We start from the raw sequence: 23,042 nt of genomic DNA, 5'->3' as shown, positions 1-23,042 counted from the left end.
GGTGCTCTTTTGCCAGAACTGACGGCTTGTTCGGTTTGCTTTTTAGAGCTGGCTGCAACTGACAAGACTCCTTTTGCTGAATCTGTGGTCCCCTAATCTTTTGCATTCGTTGATTATTTACTCCGGATATTATTATCAAAGTCTCCCCCAAAAGGGGGGACAGAAGAATGGAATTCATTTTATCTTTCTGGGAGTCATTCTTAGACTTGGAGACCATCAACAAGGGGTTTGACCTCCCCCCACATTAGAGGTCTTGCAACCCCTCCCCAGGCCGTGGGTTCCTATTGGGGGGATCTGGAGTGGGGGCTGGACACTGGGGCTGCGGCTCCGCAGAGGGAAGGCGAGGCGGGACAAGTCCTCCTCCGGGCGTCCTGGGGGCCGGCCGCCCAGGGTCTCCAGAGGGCCGGGGCGCCCCGAGTTCCCACCAGGACCCGCCCCACGGACCCGCCTCCACGCCGCCTCCAGTCAGTCCCCAGCTCTCCCGGGGCAGATCCCGCCCCTCGCCCGCCCTCCGGCGAGCCGTGCCCGGGGCGGCCAGTCCGGACCTGGCGCCGGGAGCTCCGCTGCTCCGCTACTTCGCTGCTCTGCTCGCCCGCCCGTCCGTCCCGTCCTCGCCCGCCTCGCCTCGCCATGGAGCCCGGCCCCGACGCCGAGGAGGCGAGCTCGCTGGGCCGCTACGAAGCGGCGCTGGCGGGCGCGGTGCGCGCCTTGCAGGAGGACATGCAGGGGCTGCAGCGCGGCGTGGAGCGGCGCGTGGCCGAGGCGCTGCGCCTCGCGGGCCCGCTGGCGCGCACCGTGGCCGAGCTGCAGCGCGACAACCAGCGGCTGCAGACGCAGCTCGACCGCCTCTCGCGCCAGGTGGAGGCGCTGGGCCTGGCGGCCGGGCTGTCCCCCGCGGCCGGCTCCCCGCAAACGCCCAGCCCCCCGCCTGCGCCCCGCGCCCCCGACCACGCGCCCCGCCTGGGCACCGCGCGCTTCGCCAGCCACGCCACCTTCTCGCTGTCGGGCCGCGGCCAGGTGAGCCTCGAGTGCGGCGCGGGGCGCGGGGGAGCGCGCCTGGGAGTGGGGGAGCCCGCCGCCTCCTCTCTGTCCGGACTGCCTGCACCCCTCCAGGCTTTCTCCCCAACCAGCGGACCCGGGACTTGGGGGCCTGCGATCGCTCTGGACAAGGCCCGACAAGCGTGGGGACAGCCGACCCTCTGCACCTGCCTTCCCCCGTCCCTTCTCTGCACCGTGGCCCTGCTGTCTCCCCGTCCCGTCGGCCTTGCGTTCTGTTCCGGGGATCTTGCTGGAGTGTTGGAATGATCCACACCCCCTAACTGCCCCCTCCACCAATTGCCCCTTCTGTGAGCCTGATGACTCCTAGTTATTTGTTAACTCTCAGAACTCCAGCAACTGAGCACAGCAGGACGTAGAGAGGGTCCCAGACTTCTGGGGATGCAGCCTGCAGACCCCTGGAGAACTCACAGGAATAAAATCCCCCAAGGGGAAGGGGAAGACTGGGGAAGTCAGCCTAGAGCAGATTCTAGGATCTTGGAACTCTGAATGGCCATGGCTCACAGTGCAGGGAGGCGGTGGGTGGGGGGGAGCTGGGCCTCACGGTGGGATATTCCACCCTGCTCTGGCATGTGCTTCCGGGGTTATCGCTGCACCTGCACCCCTCTATTCAAGTCAACTTGAAGTCAACTCCCAGGGGCCCAGGAAGAGGGGGTGCTTAGGGTCAGCTCTCGGCCCTGCTGGGAGGGCTTTGCTAAAGTGGGAGGTGTCCATGGACAGAGAAGGGCCAGTCAGCGCGTATGCTCTGCTCCCAGCCCCGCAGCCCTTTCCCACTGGGCAGGCTTTGTCCTGGAGCCTGGGCTGGTGCTCAGCTCCCCTGGCTCCTGTGGGGATGGGGTGGATGGAGCAGCTACAGAAAGAAAAGCTCAGGGACTCAAAGGCCAGGGGAGTGGGAGGAGAAAGCTGTGAGGGCCCCTGGATGGCTAGGCCAGGCTGGGGAAGAGGTCTTTGTTCCCTGGGTCCTTAAAGGAGGTGCTGCTAGACTTCCAGCCCCACCCCTGCATGAGTCCATGGAAGTCACGGTGCACCCAGTTCTGCCCTCCAAGCATGACATGCTACCATGTCTGTGGTGTACAATCACCCCCAAGAGCTCACACATGCCAAATCAACTGTGTCATCAGTTGCTTCTGATTTGAACACACATTTGCTACTTCTCTGTTCCTGGAAGCAGCTGTCCCAAGTTTTAAGAAAAATAATCTGAGTCATCTGTATATGAATATGGAAAGTCTGAGCACGCTCGCACACACACACACACACACACAGACACACACACACACACTCTCACACTCACACTCACTCTCTAGTGTGACCCAAGAGACTCTGCAATTACTTTTTGGGAAACAAATTTTCATCTGGGATGGACTATCCCAAATGAAAGTCCTGTTGATTGTGGGGTTGAGGATGGTATTGGGGGGACAGGGGGCTCCTTTTTCCCAGCAAGCTTCCTAGAAGATGATGGCATGTTGGAAGGTGGCTGGAAACTGGGTGACTTAATGTGATGGCTGGAGGAGAGAGGGGGCACTGAGGTGGAGCCCCTGTGTGTGGTTGGGCAGCATTGTCCCCTGGTGTGGACATGTATGGATGTGAACGGGGCCCCCATGTGTGAGTGGGAAGCTGCAGCAACTAGGCTGTTGCCTGCCAGCTGGGTTATGCTGACAATGTGTGTCTTTGGGACGTCCTGGTGAAGATGTCCCAGGGGGATGGAGCTTTTTATCAGGTGCTCTGAGTTTAGGGAGAAGGCAGGTTGGAGCAGGCAAGATCTTCAGAGTGATTGTTCAGAAGAAGGCCAAGCAGAAGGCGCCTGGACAGCCCACTCTGAGAGATTAAGAAGGGGAGGGGGTCGCTTTTGGAAGGAGAGGTTTGGGATATTGTAGTTGCGTGGGTTTGGGAATTGAGGCACAATTGGGGAGCAGGTTGTGGACTTTTGCCAGTCGTGCAGTAAAGCAAGAGGAGGAGCAAGTCTCTGAGCTGCTGCTGGAGAGTGGTCAGGGTCTGGGGTGGAACGTATTCAGAGGCTCTGCAACTCTCTGGGCCTGAACCCCAGCCTCCCACTGTCAATACTTCTCTTGCAGCCTACCTCTCAGAACCCCATCATGGGATCTCAGCTAGCTTCTGGCTTGAGCGGGCTGTGTGGGGCCATTGGGACCTGTCCCTGTGAGGTTTGGTCCTGGAAAGCGAAGCTGGTTTTAGGTGAGCCTGCTCAGGTGCTGCTGAGTGCTGCCTCTCCTGCTCCTGTGTGTGTGCTGTGGGGATCCCCATACTCGGCAGTGCACAGGGGTTACTCCTGGCTTTAAACTCAGAAATCGCTCCTGGTAGGCTCAGGGGACCTTATGGGATGCTTGGGATTGAACCGAGGTCTGTCCTGGATTGGCCGTGTGCAAGGCAAATGTCCTACTGTTGTGCTGTCACTCTGGCCCCTTAATGTGTCTTGAGCCCAGTGTTTCCAAGTGCCCAAACTAGGTAGTAATCAGCCAAGGAGGCACCGAGAAGAGGGAGAGGATGGGATGTTGGGATGGGAATAATCAGGCAGGACTTCCTAAAGGACGCCATATTCACTAGAGCAGATAGGACCTGCTTGGCAGGCATTGATGGTGAGGTTTTGGGGTCTTCTGCTTCCAGCTCCACAGTTTCTCTGTGGCTAAAACAGTGGTGTTCAACCTTTTTATACTTGTGAACCAGTGCTAGTCTGTGGACAGGTGACTATAAACCACTGACCTAAATCCTGGGGAGTGGTACATCTGGGCTTAGTGACTGAGGGTGTCAAAGCTGACATGAGTCCTAGCGGGTCTATGAATTGGGGTCCGTGGAAAAGGGCAGCAGCCAAGAGGCTAGGCTGGCCCTGCAAGTTGGGCTCAATTATTCCCTGGAAGTGTTCTCAGTTGAGCTAGAGCCACTGGGTCCCCATGGCCGAAGCCGTGGAATCCCTCCAGGGCGGCTGCCAGGTCTGCCACGGGTCCAGGCCGGCCCTGAGAGAAACCAGACCTGCTTTATCTGCCTCCCTCTCCCAGACACAGTGCACGATAAGAGTCAAGCTCTAAGGAGCATTTTGAGTCCTTTAAGCCATGGTGCCAGGCGGCATGTCCTTTTCAGGATGGGGGGCAGGGGTGACTGCCTGTGGGTTATGGAGCATCTTTGGGGGGTAAGCAACACCCTGGAATATTCCTGCTTCATCGAATTGCTCAGAAACTTCCCTCAGGAGACGGTTCCTGAAAGCAGGCTTATCTCATCCTGGCCTTGTCTCCCTGAGCGTTCCCAGTCCTAGGAGCTCCCTTATTAAAACAAAGCCCAGACAGGGCTCCTGGGGTGCTGGAGCCAACAGGCCCAGCCACAGGGCTCTCAGTGACTCCCTCACTATCCAGTACACCCTCCTTTCTTTCCCAGGGGGCTGAAACAAGTCATCCCAAACATACAGGGGGACTTAGTGGAGACTGGGCTAGAGACCCTGAAGGTGTACTTGGGGGCTGTACTTGGGGGGCTGTGGAGAAGCCAATTTCTGTACCACTCACTCCCTGCTTTTAAAGGCATGATGTCTGGAGACTGAAGTCTTAATTCCATTATGCTGTGCTATCTTGGGCAAGTTAACTAATCTCCCATCCTTTTGCATGGGCTAGGACCCCACTGGTCATGTGTGACTCCAATTGAGGCATCGGGGTACAAGGGGGCAGGTTCTACCCTACACAACACATGACTTCTGTTCCTCTCCCCTGCTCACTGTGCCCTTGGCAGGAGTCAGGCTGTTCCCAGACCTACATCCTACAGGTAGGGGCATCTGGTCCCCTGGAGCACCTTGGGGGTGTTAAGGGGCCTGAAATGTGCATAGAGAACCACATTCTTGGGAACATGATTTCACCATTAGTTGTCCCTCCAGGCCCCTGTCTGGACCTGTGGAACCTGTTGGACCATGGTGGGGGGATGCAGAGACCCCATTGTTGAGTGCTCTGGTGGCAGGTGGGGGCTGCTGATTCAGGGATGCCTGGCTATTTCTCTCTCCCTGCCAGACTAGTTTCAAGTTGGCCTTGGGAGCAACCCTTGGGGTACCCCCTCCATTGTTTCTGCCAGTGGGCCTGCCCTCCCTTGTCCTTCCTGGTGCTGAGAGGCCTCTCCAAGGCCAGGTTCTCTGGCAGGCTCCAGCACCCCCATCCCGCCAAGGGTCTTCTCTCCTTTCTTTCAGCCTGTAATACTGTCCTTCCATCGGTTGACCCCTTCCCTCACCCTTCCTGCTCTGGCTGGCCTTGCCTATTGATGCTCTATCTGTAGTCACCATGATTTTTTTGCTAAGCGGGGTGGATGGTTGTTGCTTCAGAGGACATCTGAGTCTTTTCCTCAACCTGAGGCCACCTCTGAGCTGACACATTGTCTTGTCTTCCCACACATTCCCCACTGCCTTTCCCACTCATTCCCCCAGACCCTTTCTCACAACACTCCCCCTTATTTTCCCAACACACACTAGTTACTGCCTTCCCCTTCCCTCACACACCCCACTGATTCTCCCTACCCCCATGTCTATTTCACCCAACACCCGCCTCCCCTCAATCCTACTCTGCCTCCCCCACTCCTATCATCCCCCCTGCCTTCTCTCATACTCCCTCTGTTTCCCCCACACCCCACCCATATTCCCTCCCAACATTCTCCCCTGCCTTCTCACACTCCTCCAATCTTTCTCAACTGTCTTCTGGCTCCTTCTTGCCCTCTGGCTTTCCCTTCTCATTCCCCTTCACAGACTCCTTGTCACAGCCCCTGCATGCCCAAGGCCAACCCTCCTCCTTCTGTCCTTCCTGACAAAGCCTTCTTTCTCCATCACCACTGTGCTCTGCTCCATCATGCAGGTTTTCCCCTTCCATGTCCCATTCTTGCTGGCTTCTGAGAATATTCCTGCCACAGCCTTCAGCTCCTTGTCCAAGGGTTGGGAACAGATTCTACAGGCCTGTGGGGCCACATGTGGTGCTTTTCAGCCTGCAGCCATGGGGCTCCTGTGTTATGGTACTGTGGGGGTGACACTGCTTTGTTTGTACCCTTGTGCCAGTCCCTGCTGGAAATGCCCTGCCCTTCCTCATCTGCTCAGGCACCCCAGCCTCTGAGGCCAATTTGGCACTATCAGCTAGCAGTTGGTCCTCGTTCTCTCCCACCCCCACACTGACAACTTCATAGGAGGACAGTAGTTGGGTCCACAGGGTCAAGGCTTACAATCTGGTATGGAACCTTGGACAGCGCCCCCAGGTGAGTCCCACACCCTCCTGGAGTGGGTTGGTAACAAGGGGAACAGCACATGGAGGGCTTTGCTGGCTCATGTCTGCCCTCCTCCGGAAACAGGCTAGCTCATGCCTTACGCTTTTGGCCCCCTTCCCACCTCCCTGTCTGTGCTTTCAAGAGGAGTCATCTTCAGCCCTTGGACAGGTCTGGTCCCTATGTGTACTATAGAAGGCCTGGCAGCCATCACCTATCTCCCATCTGCCCAGAGGCTCTGCTACCCTGGTTTAGGGCTCTGCCATCTCTAGGGACAGACTATGCTCCTGGTCTGGGGCTTTGTATTCAGCTGGGGAAGCAGAGCAATCGTCTCTGACTCATACTCCAAGTGGACTCTCAATCTAACCTTCACACCTTATCTTTGGGGCGTCAGTCAGTTGGGGTTGGGTCTTCCCCCAGCATCATCCATTGCACTACCACCCAGAGCTGTTGCCTCTCAAATGTGAGGGTTGTTCACCTTGCTGGAACCAGGAGGATTTGGGGCACCTGGGCAGGTCATTGGTCCTGACTGCCGATATATGTGATGTGTGTGTGTACATGTGTGCATGTGTCTCTCCAGAGTGTGGATCATCAGGATGACACCAGCGAGTTGGAGATTAGAAGGAATTCCAGCTCGAGCATCGTTGAGAACGGGCACCAGCCAGGGCCAGGTAGGGAGCATGGGTAGAGGCTGGCTCAGACTGCACTGGTCAGAGCAACCTTTAGGAGCAGGAAGTGGGGTTTGGGCCTCCACCCAGTGGGTGGTAGAGAGACCAGCCGGTGAGCAGGCACCTTCAGTGTGATGCCAAATGTTTGTGCCCAAAAGGAAGTGGGGGATTCTTTGAGGGTCTGAAGAATGGCAAACTGGGCTCAAGAACTACTGTCCAAGTAGAACATGGAAGAGGTTGGGCTGATGATCCAATGAGTGTTTATTGGGTTTACTTGAGGGAGTCTGAGCAGACATTAACTTTATGTGAGATAAGATTTCCTAGTAGGAGGAAGCCAGAGCAGCCTTACTGGAGTTGGGGAAGGTTCAGAAGCTTAGTATTCTCCTGGGGGATGTCTAGTTAACTTTAGCCCTTCTTCCTACTTCCAGGTTCTCATGAAACCTTTGATGAAACCCTTGATGCCACCCAAGCGTTCCCAGCACCAGATACTCCCAAGCCTCGTCCTATCAGCCTCTCCTTGCGGCTGCCTCACCAGCCTGTCACGGCCATCACACGAGTCTCTGAGAGGTTCTCTGGGGAAACCTCAGGCACAGCATTATCACCCACCTCTCCAGCCATCCTGGGCGCCCTCAGCCTGAGCCCCAGTGAGACTAGCACACCCTGGACTCCTAGTCCTAGCGGTAGGATCTGAAATGTTGGGGGCTGGGAGATCAGGGCAGACTTACCTTGAGTGGGACAGGGCAGCAGTTGGTAAGACTAGCAGAAAGCTCAGAGCCCAGCACTGGGTCTGTCTTTGCCCCAGTCCCCAGGGCCCAGGTAGTGGGGCTTGTGGACATGGTCACACTCTGCATCCATGGTAAAGCCATGGGCAGGACATTGCCTGTTACTCTGTGCCTTTTGGCACAGACTCACCAGCCAGCCCGCAGGCCTGTGGTCAAGCTTCTGTGGTGTGTCCTGGGATTTCACATATTAGAATTTGGGAGCAAGACGTTTGCTAGACACACACAGCCTAGGAGACCCTGGGCCTCTGGCTCTCAAAACAGGTGGGTATAGGGCACATTTAAAGGCCTCTTTTATGCCCTTGTGCCACACTTTATCCTTTCTCCTCAATTGTTGGCCAAGGTCAGTGGGATTAGGCCAGGATTCCTGCTTGTGTGCAGAGGAAGGGAGCTGGGTTTCCGTGGCTGGCCCTCTTATTCTGCTCCTTTCCTTGCTCCCACAGAGAAGAATGCCTCTCTCCCACGGTCTTCAGTGAGCTCAGGCTATGGGACAGCGAGGGCAGGTGGGGGCCCTGACAGGTGAGTCATGGCTTTGTACTTTTTCCTCTCTACCTGCCCTTGCCACTTGCAGAGACCTCCTTGTGCTGGCCTCAGGACCTATGTACCCCCAGGGAGGGCCTTGGCCTCCAGAACATTTAGGATGAATACAGTAGGACCATAGGTGGGGCCTGGGCAGTGCACAGGAGGTTGCCCAGTGGACAATGGAGAATTCTGGAGAAATACAGCTGGTTCTGCTATGAATCCTTCCAAGCAAATCTGTCATCAGATTTTGTTGGGAGGGAATCTTGTCCTGTTGGGAGGAGGAGGGTGGAGAAGGATCTGTCTTCCACTTACCTGTTCAGCAATCCTGGCTTAGGGTACTCCTTACCCCAGGGAGAGACAACAAAATTGGGGCAGGTCTGCTTGGCCTTCCCTGTGCTGTTCCTACACCAGCTCTGCTGTACTGTGATTGGAAGTGAGGGTGAGGTTGGGAAGGGGGTTTGGGGGAACTTGGCTTTTAAATTTTACTTAAAATACCTTAAAAAGTATTTAATTTTATTCCTTTCTTCCCCACTCTCTCCCCACTTCCTAATGGTGATGTTGTGTTGACCCCCTCCATCCTCCTCCCTAGTACACTCCAGGCTTTCTCAGCTGTGGCGCCCCCTGGGGGCTGTATGAAGCTGTTGTATTCTGTCCCTTTCTCACACCATTGAGAAGTGCTTGGTTGTGGTGTTCTCCAGGAGTCAATGCTGCTCACATACGTGCTTGCCAACACTACACATCCTGGCTGCGATCCTCCTTTTATGCTATGGGGGGCTTGGGGTTTATATTTCTCCACTATTTTTGTGGCACCCACTCACCTCAGACTGCACAGTTGCTAGAGATGACAGAGCAGATCTTCCAGGATTGTACTCTGTTCATGTTGGATACTAGGGATTTGAACTACTGACTGCATGCTTGCAAGGCAGGCCCTTGAAAGCCCCACACTCTTCCTCCAGGCCTTTTATTCTTTTCCTTTTTGCTTTTCATAGCACCAGGAGAGTTCTAGCATTTTCAGTATGAGGAAGAGTCTGAAGGACTCTTCACAGTGGTGGCTGAGAAGGGACCTGGTCCTGGTGGACTAGTTCTGGGCACAAGCCCTGCCCAGGGGGGAAGCTTCTCAGTTTCCTGTCACTCACTGATGCCTACCAATGGGTGATTGTATTCAGAAGGGGGGACTTGTGCTTCTCCAGTGTGGGGCCAGGTGCAGGTTTGCTTGGGAGAGCAGCTCAGTTCAGAAAACCTGCCCGACCGGTTGGGGACCCGAGCAGGTGGCTTTCTTTCTAACTGCCACTGTCCCCACCCCTTGGGTGCACTTGGGGAGGGCTCTGTGTTCCTGACTTGGTGCTTCTCTCTCAGCCCACCTCTGGTGACACCACCCCAGTCTCCCCCATCCACGATCACCGCGCAGGCCCACCGCCAGGGGGAGCGCCGCCGGGAGCTGGTGAGGTCTCAGACACTGCCCCGAACCTCTGGGGCGCAGGCTCGGAAAGCCCTGTTCGAGAAGTGGGAGCAGGACACAGCTGGCAAGTACGGATGGATGGCAGAACAAGACCCTCTGTCATGGGAGTTTCCCCTGGGGTGTGGTCTTCCCCAAGATTAGACTCCTCAGGCAAGACACCAGCCCACCCTCAGGGAGAGCGGGGGAAGCTGATTCAAACCCTTTCCACTGTCTGTCGTTTCTCCCCCCCCCCCTTCCCCGCCAATTCTCTGGAGTCCCTAGGTCTGCCCTCACTCATACCTGAGTTCTATGTTTCAGGGCCAGTCTGGGGAGACCCGTGACCGGCCACAGAGTGGGATTTTTCTAAAGGAAATGGGTGGCCCAGGGGCCCTGAGTGTCTCCTGGCCCATGACCATGTTCATCCCCTTAGAAAGGGGCCAGGCCTTTTCATAGCAACCTGTGTCAGTGCATGGAGTTGTGGCACAGGCTCTTGTCACATTCCCCCCCCCCCCCACCAACCCCCGCAGCGTGAGGATAACCCCAGAAGAGTTCCCATTGACTCAAACAAATGGTTTAGCAGTTAAGGGGTTAGGGTTAGGGAGAAAATCCTCCCTCTTCACTAGCAAAGAGCCTCAGGGCTTGGAGGAGGCTGAGGTTGAGGTGCTCCCAGCAGCAGGCTAAGGTCTCTCAGCCCCCTGTTTCCCAGTGGATGCCTGGTGTGGAGAATATTTGGGCCTGTTCTGCCAGATTCTCTGGGGAGGTGGGTTGGTGGGGCAGGGAGATTTGGAGCTCACGAAACAGCTCTCTGACTGAATACAGTAAATAGGGGTGGCCTTAGGGTGATGTGAGATTGGCTGGGACTCCCTGCTACTGAGGGGCATGGCTTGAAGTGTTGTGCCAGCCCCCACAGTAGGTCTGCTCCCTGTACAGGGGCCGAGGTGAGACCCGGGCTAAACTGAAGCGCTCACAGAGCTTTGGTGTGGCCAGTGCCAGTAGCATCAAACAGATCCTGCTTGAGTGGTGCCGCAGCAAGACCATTGGCTACCAGGTGTGTTTTGGTTGGCCCTGGGGAACTCTTGACAGGAAAGCAGCTGAGCACTGCTCCATCCCTGAGTCCCTTGGTCAAGATGAGAAGCAGAAGCGGGATACTGGGTGGAGGTTTCTTGCTGCCCATCTGTGGCTTCCCAGTGGTCCTGTGCTCATGACTCTTCTCAAACCTCCACTACTGGGAGAAGGGCAGGAGCAGGGCATCAAGGAGGGGTTGGGGGAATCTGCTTGTGGGATTGAATGGGTGGGGAGCCCTGCTGGAAGGTCCCCTTGGCCTCACATGGAGCCTTGCCTCAAACAGCACGTGGATCTGCAGAACTTCTCCTCCAGCTGGAGCGATGGGATGGCCTTCTGTGCCCTGGTGCACTCCTTCTTCCCACACGCTTTCGACTACAATGCTCTGAGCCCCACACAGCGACAGAAGAACTTCGAGCTGGCCTTCACCATGGCCGAGTGAGTAGGGCAGCTCCAGCTGCTATGGTCAGCACTGGCAGGGGCATAGAGGTGGGAGGAATCAGGCAACTGTTATGGAGCTTAGGGTCCCTGAGGCCACCACTTTGTCTTTCCCTGATATGGATGGGGGAAAATCAACACCCGAAGAGGGAAGTTTGCCTATGTCTTCGACATTTTTCATGGGTGTGTGGCATGTTTAGCTACAGATAGGGCATGGGAGCAGAATGCCCAGGTCTCCAGAACACTGGGAGACTGTGGGCTGGTGAAAAGATAGCAGAGGTGGAGTGAGCCACAGCTGCTGAGCAGCAGAAAATTAACTAAGCTCTGCCTGGGACATTAAGAACTATGCTTCTAGGGGACTGGAGAGATAGTACAGTGGATAAGGCTAGCAAGAGGATGACCTGGGTTTGATTCCCAATACCACATACAGTCCTTTAAACACCACCAGGAATGACTCTTGAGCACAGAGCCAGAATTAAACCCTGAGCACTGCATTTTGTGACCACAAAACGAAAAAGACCTTTGCAGGCATTTGCCTTGCACATGGCTGGCTGACCCAGTTTTAATCCCTAGCATAATATATGGTCCCCTGTGCCCTACCGGGAATGATCCATGAACACAAAGACAAGAGTAAGACCTGAGCCTAGCCAGATGTGGCCCCACAACTCAATAATAAAAAAAAATAAGGGCCAGAGTAGTAGCACAGCAGGTAGGGCATTTGCCTTGCATGAAGTCAACCCAGGTAGAATTCTCAGCATCCCATGTGGTCCCTTGAGCCTGTCAGGAGAGTTTTCTGAGTACAGAGCCAGGAGTAACCCCTAAGCACCACAGAGTGTGGCCCAAAAACACAAAACCCAAAATAAACAAAAGTAAAATATAATAATATTTAAAAAAATTTAAAATGGGGCCGGAGTGATAGCATAGTGGTAGGATGTTTGCCTTGCACACGATCTACCAGGGAAAGACCCAGGTTTGATCCTCAGATCCCATATGGTCCTCTCAGCCTTCCAGGAGTGATTTCTGAGCATAGAGCCAGGACTAAACCCTGAGCACTGTCAGGTGTTGCCCCCCAAAATAGATAAAGTTTTAAAATCTTTTAAATGACCTCTGACTCTAAGAAGTAAATTCTCATAACCAGTGCACCCTGTGTTTGAGATGGTGGTGTCTGCTTCTAGCAAAAGGATGGAGTAGTGGAGGCTGTTCTGAGATAATGTGAGGTACTTAAGAAGCCACTTTGGATTTTGACCTAGGACAACTCTAGAGCTTCAGTAGATGGGGGAATCGTCCTGGGTCAGGGTTTTGGTGGGAAAAAGGTGGCACATTAAGACAAGTGGAGGAGAGTTTAAGAAAGGGAGTTTTGAGGCCGGAGAAATAGCACAGCGGCATTTACCTTGCAAGCAGCCAATCCAGGACCGAAGGTGGTTGGTTCGAATCCCCGTGTCCCATATGGTCCCCCATGCCTGCCAGGAGCTATTTCTGAGCAGATAGCCAGGAGTAACCCCTGAGCACGCTGGCTGTGGCCCAAAAACCAAAAACCAAAAAAAAAAAAAAAAAAGAAGTTTTGGGGCCGGAGAGATAGCATGGAGGTAGGGCATTTGCCTTGCATGCAGAAGGACGGTGGTTCAAATCCCGGCATCCCATATGGTCCCCCGAGCCTGCCAAGAGCGATTTCTGAGCGTGGAGCCAGGAGTAAACTCCTGAGCGCTGCCGGGTGTGACCCAAAAACAAAAACAAAAAAAGAAGAAAGGGAGTTTTTCCAAAGCATGGGCAGAAGAGAAAACATTTGGGTAGAGGCAATGCTCTGGACAGCTTGGCTTAGAGTACAGGAACTCTGGTGGGCTAGAGGGAGCTGCCCTCTTGGACAAGGAGCTTTCCAGTTCAGAAAGAGGCAGGGAAGGAGCTAGGGCACAAATTCTCAGCCTTAGCTTTCCTCTTACCCACAAGTCCTGCTGCAGCAGGTGGCCTGGAATAGAACCCTCTCTGCTCTTCAGGTTAGATAGTGGTGCAGGTGAGAATATAGGGTGCTGTCAGATGTTGAGCATCATGGAATTTGGGGTGGGGGAGGGTAGTGGGAAACTCAGTGCTGAGTTTCCTATAGGAACACGGATCATTTTCTCCTGCCCACTTGCTTTGGAGCCCAGCAATGTTGCCCATTACTCTTGCTCAGGCTGTGGCTAAATTTCTGAGTTCCTTGTATTCCCCTCCAGATAGTGGTTCCAGATGCTGGTTGAGTTGGGGGTGTCATCCTCCCAGAACCTGGCTGTATTCCTGTCCTCATTCCATCCTGGGCCTGGTGACAAGTCCTATCCAGCCCACCGTATCTGGCTGAGTGTGTCCTATAGGTCTCCTCTGGAGCCCGGCAGCTGCTGTATCTAGAACAGCCGTTTTGTTTTGGGGGCCAAAGGGAGGGAGGCTGTCTCTGGAATACGGGCATTGCCTGTCATGTGGTCTTGGATTACGCTCGGCCTCTTGGCCCTTGGGACTGTAGGAACCCCTTGTATAGATTAAAAGCCTTTTTCTTGGCTGCTCAGGGTTAGCTGTCATCCTAATTGCAGAAACAGCTCAGGATGGAGTGTGGTATGCAACTGGATCCAGACACTGGGGAAGTAGAGCCAAGTGTAACGGCATGGTGTTGGGGAGGGCCGCCCCACCGAGGAGGCCCAGCTGCTTGGAGCCTGGACACACAGACTGTCAAAAACCAGATTGTCAGAGTCTGGAGGGCTAGGCCTCTGACGTGAGCATTCCAAAGTCTACCCCAGATGATCCTCAAGTTCTCTTCTTCCTCAAGGCCAGTGGGCTGCATGGTGCTAGCGCTTCAAGCTCTATCTTCCCGGGATCACACCTGGACCTGGGTTTTGGCTGTTGCAGAAAGAACAAGGTCTGGGACCATGAAGGGGGTGACCAGCACCCTAGCTCACAGAGAGCACTGCTTTTCTTGGCAACCAGGCAGGGTCATTTGTGGCATTTTCCCAGCATGAAGTTTGAACTCAGACTTCAAACAGATGTTTCTTTTATTCCCAACGTGGGATGGAAGAGGCACCTCTCATTTGCCTGCCTCCGCCCCAGAGCAAATAGCCTGGTCTACTAGCCATGTCTGCCTCCTCCCCAGAGCAAATAGCCTGGTCTATTAGCCATGCCTGCCTCCCTGGGGTGCCTGCATTTGACTAGGTTGGGTAGAGGACACACCTTTCGGTCCTCTAAGACAAGCACCTACTTTTTTGCTCACGTAAGCAGGCCTGCATGGAGAGCGTGTGAGGAGTTTATGAAGGTGCCTTCTTTCATGAGTCCTGGAGAGGTGATCTTGAAGTTATTGGTGGGGGGCTGGAAGGTGGGCCCCCAGAAGTCAAGCAGGCAGCATACAGAGTTCAGAAAGGCTGTTTGGGGACAGACATGTGGGCTTAGAGGTAATGAGGTCCAATGAAGGCCAAAATTTTGGGAGGGTGAAGAGAACACTGGGATCCCAAACTTCAGGTCCATTTCACAACAAAAGGTATGGTTCCAGACCATTCTAGTTTTTTTTTTTGGGGGGGGAGGGGGGAGGAGAAATGGGATTACACCTGGCAGTGCTCAGGGCTTAGGATCCCTGGCATTAAGGGATCACTCCTGGTAGAGGACCTTATGGTTATGTTGGGCATTGAACCCAGCTTGGCTGCATGCAAGGCAAGAGCCATGCCCATTGCACTTATCTTCATCTTTCAAACTTTTCTGAGATAAGTGCCTCAGGAACTTAGGGAATAAACGTAGTGGTAGCATTGTCCCCACAGTCATTCCCATCCTAGAAGCTCCCACAGCCTGATCTGTGTGAATGATACGATGTTGACAGCATGCTTGAGCTCCCCTCAGGAGACAGGTGCTCGGAGCTTGGGAAGCAGGAGGGAAGGACCCCCCCTTTTCTGGCAGGAGCTTTGGTGGGCAGCCAGGGGCCTGACCCTCTCTGCTTTCGGGCACAGCATAGGGCAATGCAGGCTGGAGCTGGACGTGCAGCCTCCTGAGGTTCCTGCCTGCCCTGGGGGGAATGTGTCCTGTTCTCGGGTTACCAAAGCAGAAGGGGCTTCCAGGCTATTTGTAGTCCCCATGTGTCTCTGTGTCTAAAACCAGAGAGGAGGCTGAAGTCTGAGCCCTGGAATCCTGGTCTACATTTAGAGAAGGCTTAGAAAAATAAAAATAACCCCTCAAACACCTCCTTCATCTCTCTTACAGGCCAACCCTGTGGTTGTTGCAGATCATAATAGACAAAAATAAGAAAAAAAAAAACACTAAACCTTTTCTAACCCCAAGCAAATTGTGGCCAACGAGTTATTTAAAAGTGGGCTTATGTAGTAGAGAGATAGTCTGGCTGACCTGGATTTGACCACTGACATCCCTTACGGTCCCCTGAGCACTGCCACGAATAATTCCTGAGTGCAGAGCCAGGTGTAAGCCTTGTGCACTTCCAGGTGTTTGCCCAAAACCAAAATTAAATAAAGGTGGGATTAAGGAGCTGTGGAGATGCCTCTAGAGACTGGAGTACATCTTTGCAAGGGGTAGCCTGTCCTGGTTTTCCCCAAGCACCTCTAGGACCAACCTGGAGCACTGAACCATCACCAAGCCATCTATAGCCCTGAATATTCATGGGGGTGGCCCCAAACCATGTCCCACCCCCAAGTAGTTGTAAGCAAATGCTAGTTCTGGTGCACAAGTACAGTGATGGTTAAAATGATTTGTACATTTTCTCTCCACCCTCAGTATTCTCCTTTTGACTTGACTGGACCATCTCATTTGAATTCTTTGAAATAAACTGTCGTTTTATAAAAGTCCATTTATAAAATTTATAACTTATATATATATAATTTATTGAGAAAAATCCATTTTATAAAAATGGATTTAAAGAGTTTATTTTTGAGACTTACTTCCTCATTGTTGTTGGGTTTTATTTTGGTGGTTATTGTAGGTTTTATTCTCCCTTAAATTTTTTTCTTTTTTTTATATAAATTATTTAAGCACCATGATTACAGACACGATTGTAGTTGTGTTTCAGTCATTAACAGAACACCCTCCTTCACCAGTGCAACATTCCCACCACCAATGCCCCCCCCCCTTACCATCCCCTGCCTGTATTTGAGACAGACATTTTACTACAGTTACTTTTTTTTAAGTTTAGTAAGCTGCTCTCTTCTTCTTCTTCTTCTTCTTCTTCTTCTTCTTCTTCTTCTTCTTCTTCTTCTTCTTCTTCTTCTTCTTCTTCTTCTTCTTCTTCTTCTTCTTCTTCTTCTTCTTCTTCTTCTTCTTCTTCTTCTTCTTCTTCTTCTTCTTGTTTTTTCTTCGAATAAGAGTTAAAAATATACACTAATAATGGTGTGAGAGTGGCAATTGTTGTTTGCATAGGTCCAGCAAAATATGGGGAAAATGGAAAAAACAAAAGCCTTGGCCTAAATACAAGGAGATCTTACTCGTGAAGTTTTCTGGCATAAGACTGACTCTGGGCTCCAGGCATACTAGATTGTTCAACCCCTGAGTCATTCTCTGTGGTCTAGGTGAAATTTTTTTCACACATTAGCTGTTGTTGGTGTCAGGTTCCTGTAGTTAAAGATTCTGGTTTCTGTGCATTTCCTTCATCGAAGTCAGGATGATATGGAGCGTCCTCTAGTTTCACCTCACCATTAGATGTGGAGAGCCCTGCCCTGCAAGCAGGTTGTTGCTGTTGCCAAGTCGTCTGGGTGTTAAGAGAACCTCTTTGAACTAAGTCAATGCCAGGGCATTGTCTTCCCTGGTAGAGGTTTTCTTCCTGGTAATGTTATAGACAATTGTGGTTGTTTCTATAGATGGTATCCATAGTTCAGGGGTGAATGGGTAATGCCCATTCTTCTGAAGCCTGAGCCAAATCAGTGAGTGACTCAGTGATGATCATCCATTCCTTTTCTCATTCATTGTTGCCCAGGTTTTGTTCCACCCAAGTCTTCAACATCTAGGAATCTTGTCATAGCCTACATGGGTGGGGGTGGGGTGGGTGCAGGTGAATGTGGCCCAGTGCCCTGGAGGTGGCAAGGGAGACACCTGAGCCACTCTTCCCAACTAGGGAGTAGACAGAGCCATGATCTTTCACACTGAGTGCCACTCCTTCCTTCCACTTTCTGCTTTGTATATTTTCATGTACTTCTCTCAAGAATAACTTGCTTGATTCCAGTCTTTGTTCCACTATGATGACTTGATTTTTTTTTTTAAGGTTCAGCTCTGCCATCTTAAGTTCAGGTGCAGAATAGACTATTTCTTTTCTGAATCATTGAAGAAGTGGAGGTAGAAAAAGTGGGTAGACCACAAGTGAGAAAGGGTTTCTGAAGCCTGGCCCTCTCCCAACTGAGATCCCTTCTCAGGTCTATCTGGGAGATCAGGCCTAGGTTTTCCTACATGCCCAGTGAAGCTGTGCCCTCAGATCTGTGAGTGAGGTTGAATAGCTGGCCTAGGCCAGGGCTGTGAGGTCACACATTTATGAAGACTTTCGGCCTGGTGTAGGGCAGGGAATGACAATCTAGAGGGTAAATGTCTCCAGACTGAAAGAAGAAAAGAATTGACACTGTCCCTCACAGTGTGGGCCTCCCTTGAAAAGTGCCAGCATTTCTGGGTACTTTCTGTAGAGTGCTAGAAGGAAAAACCCAGAGGAGTGGACCCAGGCACCCTTTGGGGAGGAGGGGACCAGCAAAGGAGCCAGACATGCTTGATCTCAGGGAAATACACAGCTAGGAAGGTTTTCTTCCAGTTTGTAAGAGGCTTTTTTGGGGGGTAGAGAGGGAAAAAATCAGAATAACCTTGTGGGTCAGTAGGTAGAAAGAGACAAAAGAGTAAGAGAAACATCAGGCACACTTGGTCCTGCTAAGGGCTCTCTGTAGAGGAACTGGAACTGTCCTTGGAGGAGACTGAGCTTCCTGGGGGTCAATAAGCTGAGACAGGACCTTCCCAGACTCAGAGGGTGACTTACATACAGCCTTGTCTGGGCTGATATTCCCACATCAAATGCTATCTTCTTTTTTTTTAATTTTAATTTCTTTTTAAAATTTTATTTTATTGAAACATTTGTGATCTACAGAGTCCTTTATAGTTGGATTTCAGATACACAATGAGTCAGAGCCCTTCCCACCACCAGTGTCAACCTCCTTCACCAATGCACCTAGAATGCACCCTACCCACCACTTTTTGCCCCCTGGCCTGCCTGTATAGCAGGTCCCATTAAGTTTAGATTATTAAAGTTTAGGTCCCTTGATTCTATTATTATTGACTTTGGTTTGGATATTTAGTTTTATTTGTTTCCCTGCCAATGCATCTGAGATCACTTGGCCCATGACCCCAGCCATTTTTTATTCCTTCCCTCTTAGTTTTATAGAAAAATGTGGGAATATGTGCCACCCTCTTTTAATGGCAACCCCAACACTGCTGTCAGTAAGGACAGCTTGGGCACATGCACAGATTCTGTTCTCACATCCCTCAAGGCTTGTCTGCTTTAGCCCAGAGGGAAGGTCCCTGAGCACCTTTTTTATGCTCCCTTCCTCCACTACCAATAAGGCCATAAGGTCCCCTTAGAAGTTGCCTTAAAGATGGCCCACTCCAGCCCACCCATCAGTGCTGTAGAGCTGGGCCCTGTTCAGATATGGTAAGTACCTTGTCTTTGGCAGAAGGGACTGTGCAAGGCACACAGGAGGGCTCCCACACCCTAGGGACTAGCCCCAGAAGATACACAGATAGGTGTACAAACAGCAAGGGGCAGTCATGATTTGAACCTGGTTATTTAGTCTTCATATACCACCATCCCTCAATCTATTACTTTGCTTCAAGGGAGGCAGAATATTAAAATCAACAATCATCTCCAATGTTTCCCGTGCTCTTTCTGTCTGCCAGACACTGCATTTGACTGGCTTAGATTAGATCATTTATTACTGTTCATCCCACTAATGGTCTTTATTTAAGATGGGGAAACTGAGGTTTGAAGGAGCTTTGTGTCTTTCCAAAAGTCATACTGATGAGTCTGTTGTTTTTGGTCCACTTCTGGCTGTGGTCAGGGATCACTCCTGTGTAGTGCTGGGAATCGAACCTGGTGCAGGCATGTGTTAGGCAAGTGTCCTGCTCACTATACTATCTCACTATACTATCTCTCCAGCCCTATATCTGGAGCTTGAATGTAACCCCTGAAATGAAGATTACATTTCATGGAGATGAGCGGTGGGAAAAGACTAGAGATCCCAGAAGCCATGAGAACACATGTAGCTATTGGAGGGACATTAAGAATGGTAATAGTTTTTGCTTTTATAGTGCTCACAGGCAGCCACCCCTGGGGCACAGTGCCAGTTTTGCCAGGCTATCAGCTGTTATATCAAGACCCAGCAGTAGAGCACTCACTTTGCACTTGGGAGACCCCAAGTTCCATCCTAGGCTCACAAAACAAAAAGTTGTGGGCCAGAGATAGTTCAATGGGCTGAGCATATGCTTTATATGCCTAAGTTTGATCACCAGCACTACATGGTCCAGGAATGATGCCACTGAGCAGGGGGTGAGAAGGCAGAGTTTGGCTCCAAACAAACAAACAAACAAAAAACTCCAAATAAAACAAAGGTTTGGTGCTGAGATGCAGGATGTGGTGTAGCTGAAGTTAGGTACGTTGCCTCCTCTCTTCTGAAGTAAGGACAACAGCCTTCTGCAGCCCATAGAAAGACCTTAGTCTCCGCTTTCTCTACAGCAAAGTACAGGTTTCTCTGAGCTTGAGGAATAGGGCCTTGGCGACAGCATTTTTAAACTTCATTTATGACCTTTAGTAAACAATAAAATTAGTTTACTGGTTTATGATCAGCATTAAAAACCAACACAAGGACTGGAGCAATATTACAGTAGTTAGGGTGTCTTCCTTGCAGGTGGCTGACCCAGGTTCAATCCCCAGCATCTCAGATGGTCACCAGGAGAATTCCCGAGTGCAGATCCAGGAAAAACCCCTGAGCATCTCTGGTTCTGCCCCCCAACAAACAGCAAAACCAAACAAAAACATAACACAACTGGACATGAAATAGAAAAATAAAAATGGAATATTTTGAGGGTTCATTCCCCAGTATGGTCCCCAAGCCAGACAGAGCCCAGGAGTAACCCCCAAATACCACTGGGTATGACCCTTCAAACAAGCAAACAAACAGTAAAGCTATTCTAGCAAAAAAAAAGTTTGAGAATATTATTAGCGGACTATGAGTGAATGTTACTCATTAAAAAGTTACTTTAGGGGCCCAGAGAAATAGCACAGTGGTGTTTGCCTTGCAAGCAGCCGACCCAGGACCTAAGGTGGTTGGTTCGAATCCCGGTGTCCCATATGGTCCCCTGTGCCTGCCAGGAGCTATTTCTGAGCAGACAGCCAGGAGTAACCCCTGAGCACTGCTGGGTGTGGCCCAAAAACCAAAAAAAAAAAAAAGTTACTTTAGGGGCTGAAGCGATAGCGCAGCAGTAGGGTATTGCTTTGCATGTGTCTGATCCAGGACGGACCTTGATTTGATCCCCAGCATCCCATATGGCATCCCAAACCAGGAGCGATTTCTGAGTACATAGCCAGGAGTAACCCATGAGTGTCACCAGGTGTGGCCCCAAAACCATAAAAATAAATAAGTTAGTTTTAAAAATTCATGCTTATTTACCTTATGATATAGAATTTTTAGTGCATTTGAATTTTAAATGAAATCAAAATTTTATCATGAAAAATAAAATCTTACTATTTCTGTTTTGGAGCCATACACGATGGTGCTTAGGGCTTACTCCTGACTCTGCACTCAGCTCATGCATGACAAGGCTCAGGGAACCACCATATGAGGTGTTGGGGGTCCAACTTGGGTTGGCTGCATGCAAACAATTGCCTTACATACTGTACTATCTCTCTAGATCAATAAAACTTATTTTCAAATGAAATTTAATTTAGTGAAAAAATTATTTTGTGTAGCCACAATCAGTGGTTTCCAGGGTCTACCTCCAATTCAGTGCTCAGGGGTTACTCCTGGTGGTGCTTGGAGACCAGGCTGGACCCAGGCCTCCTGCATGCAAACAACCATTTATTTTGAGCTATCTCTATGGATATAATCCAGTGAAGTTTTAAATTCAAAATATGCCTCATGTAGGTGTGCTGACCTCAAATAAAAGCAGTTATTGCAACCACAAGCAGGGTCCATTTGGAAAGAAAACAATAGAATGGCACAGAGTGGAGAGTGCATTTCTGGCTGTTCCAAGACTAACCTTAAGGCCCCTGGGGACCACCCTTGAGTTCTGCAGGAAGGAAAATAGTGGGAAGGTGGGAGGACTGTGGCATGGCAGGTGGCAGAGTGGGCTGCTTGGCATGGCTCTCTCCAGCTCACATATTCGAGGATCCAGCATCAGCCATACTGGTGGCTCTGGGATGTGGGTGACAGGAAATACTGCAGTTGATCACGGGGGCTCCAGAGAATCTGCTGGGCTTGACAGAGTTCTTTTTAGGCGGTGCTGATGATGTTGCTGGGGGCGCTTCTGTGTTGCAGGAATCTGGCCAACTGCGAGCGCCTCATTGAAGTGGAGGACATGATGGTGATGGGCCGCAAGCCTGACCCCATGTGTGTCTTCACCTACGTTCAGTCTCTGTACAACCACTTGCGTCGCTTTGAGTAAAGCCCCTTGGGCCACCGAGCATCAAACAGCAACCTCAGGAGGTGACCGTGGGGGTCGCAGGAGACCTCCCAAAAGAGTTGCATTTTGAAGGGAGAGCGCTGTTTGTTTTGCGGTATATGATGCTCTCACCCTAGCAGGGTTACTAATGAAAAGTAGCGCCACGCTGAGCGCTGACAGCCTTGATCACGGACAGACAAGGGCTCTGAGAGGGGAAAACTACCAGAGAGGAAGAAATTGGTGCTAAGAAATTCTCTTCTTTAAAAAACAACAACAAAAACCAAAAAACGCTTTTCTGTAGATTTCAGAATGCTAAATAACAATGCTCTTTGTGGTGAATTTGGTTACATTGGCTTTACAGGGAGACATTGATTACCAAGTGTTTTTTATCAAAATACCCAGAGTTTTTTTCTTCCTCACACTATTGTAGGCTCCTTTCCTCCCTCCCTCTGGGCCACTGCCAGGAAACAGAGACCGCTTAATCAGCAGCTTACAAAGGAGCCCCAAATCTTGGGAAGAAACAGTTTAATCACTCCCAGGTCCTGGGCCACGGATGACCTTCAAGTCACCTCTGCTCTCTGGGGAGAGGGAAGGCTCTTGCCTTGGTCCCAAAGTGCTTCTGTCTTTCCTGGGAGGCCCCACAAGTGTTTGGCTAAGAATAGGCTCATGGGAAGTTAACACTATTGGGGTTGACAGGCCTTTCATGCAGAGAGCTAGTTTTTATTCACTCCCCCTGCCCTGGGGATTTGCTGTAGATATTTATATTAAAAAAAAAAAGGAATTTCATCTGTATTGCTGACCATTTGTACATAAAAGTGTGTCAAACTTTGCTTGGTATTTGTTATTTTTGTACAAGGAAGGTGGGACACGTGAAACCGATTTTGCACTGCTTCCAAATACTGCTTAACCCCCGTCCTACTCCCTCTTCTATTTCTGTACATTGCCCAACACATTGACGATCACATTTTCTTTCCTTGAATTTGCCTGCCAGTCACTTGTCTCCATGTCTCATTCAAGGGACAGGAACAGAAGGTCCCCTCATGCATGACTCTGTTCCCTGGATGCCTAGTAATGGGGCTCTGGTAAATACTGGCAGGTTCTGGGGTGGTCGTGTATGTGGAAGAGGGAAGAGCTGGTTTATTTTCACAGCTGTTTTGGTGGAGGGAGACTGTTTTATTGTGTTTGTCTGTTCTTTGTCTTGGAGCCACACCTGGTGGTGCTCAGAGCTCA

The 23,042-nt window shown here is 51.3% G+C and overlaps 1 protein-coding gene across 1 annotated transcript; it reads left to right on the top strand.

Moving 5' to 3' along the window:
* Positions 1 to 630: 630 nt before the first annotated feature.
* On the top strand, positions 631 to 22,641 carry SMTNL2 (smoothelin like 2). Its single transcript, XM_049782440.1, has 8 exons — positions 631 to 1,017; positions 6,860 to 6,950; positions 7,376 to 7,627; positions 8,170 to 8,245; positions 9,605 to 9,775; positions 10,617 to 10,734; positions 11,035 to 11,186; positions 21,689 to 22,641. Exons 1-8 carry the CDS (start codon positions 631 to 633, stop codon positions 21,813 to 21,815), a joined length of 1,374 nt encoding a protein of 457 aa, XP_049638397.1. The 3' UTR covers positions 21,816 to 22,641.
* Positions 22,642 to 23,042: the final 401 nt, after the last annotated feature.

This window comes from Suncus etruscus, chromosome 1 (assembly GCF_024139225.1).
Source record: "Suncus etruscus isolate mSunEtr1 chromosome 1, mSunEtr1.pri.cur, whole genome shotgun sequence".
NCBI classification, from domain to species: domain Eukaryota; kingdom Metazoa; phylum Chordata; class Mammalia; order Eulipotyphla; family Soricidae; genus Suncus; species Suncus etruscus.
This window is presented reverse-complemented; position numbering and strand designations above follow the sequence as displayed.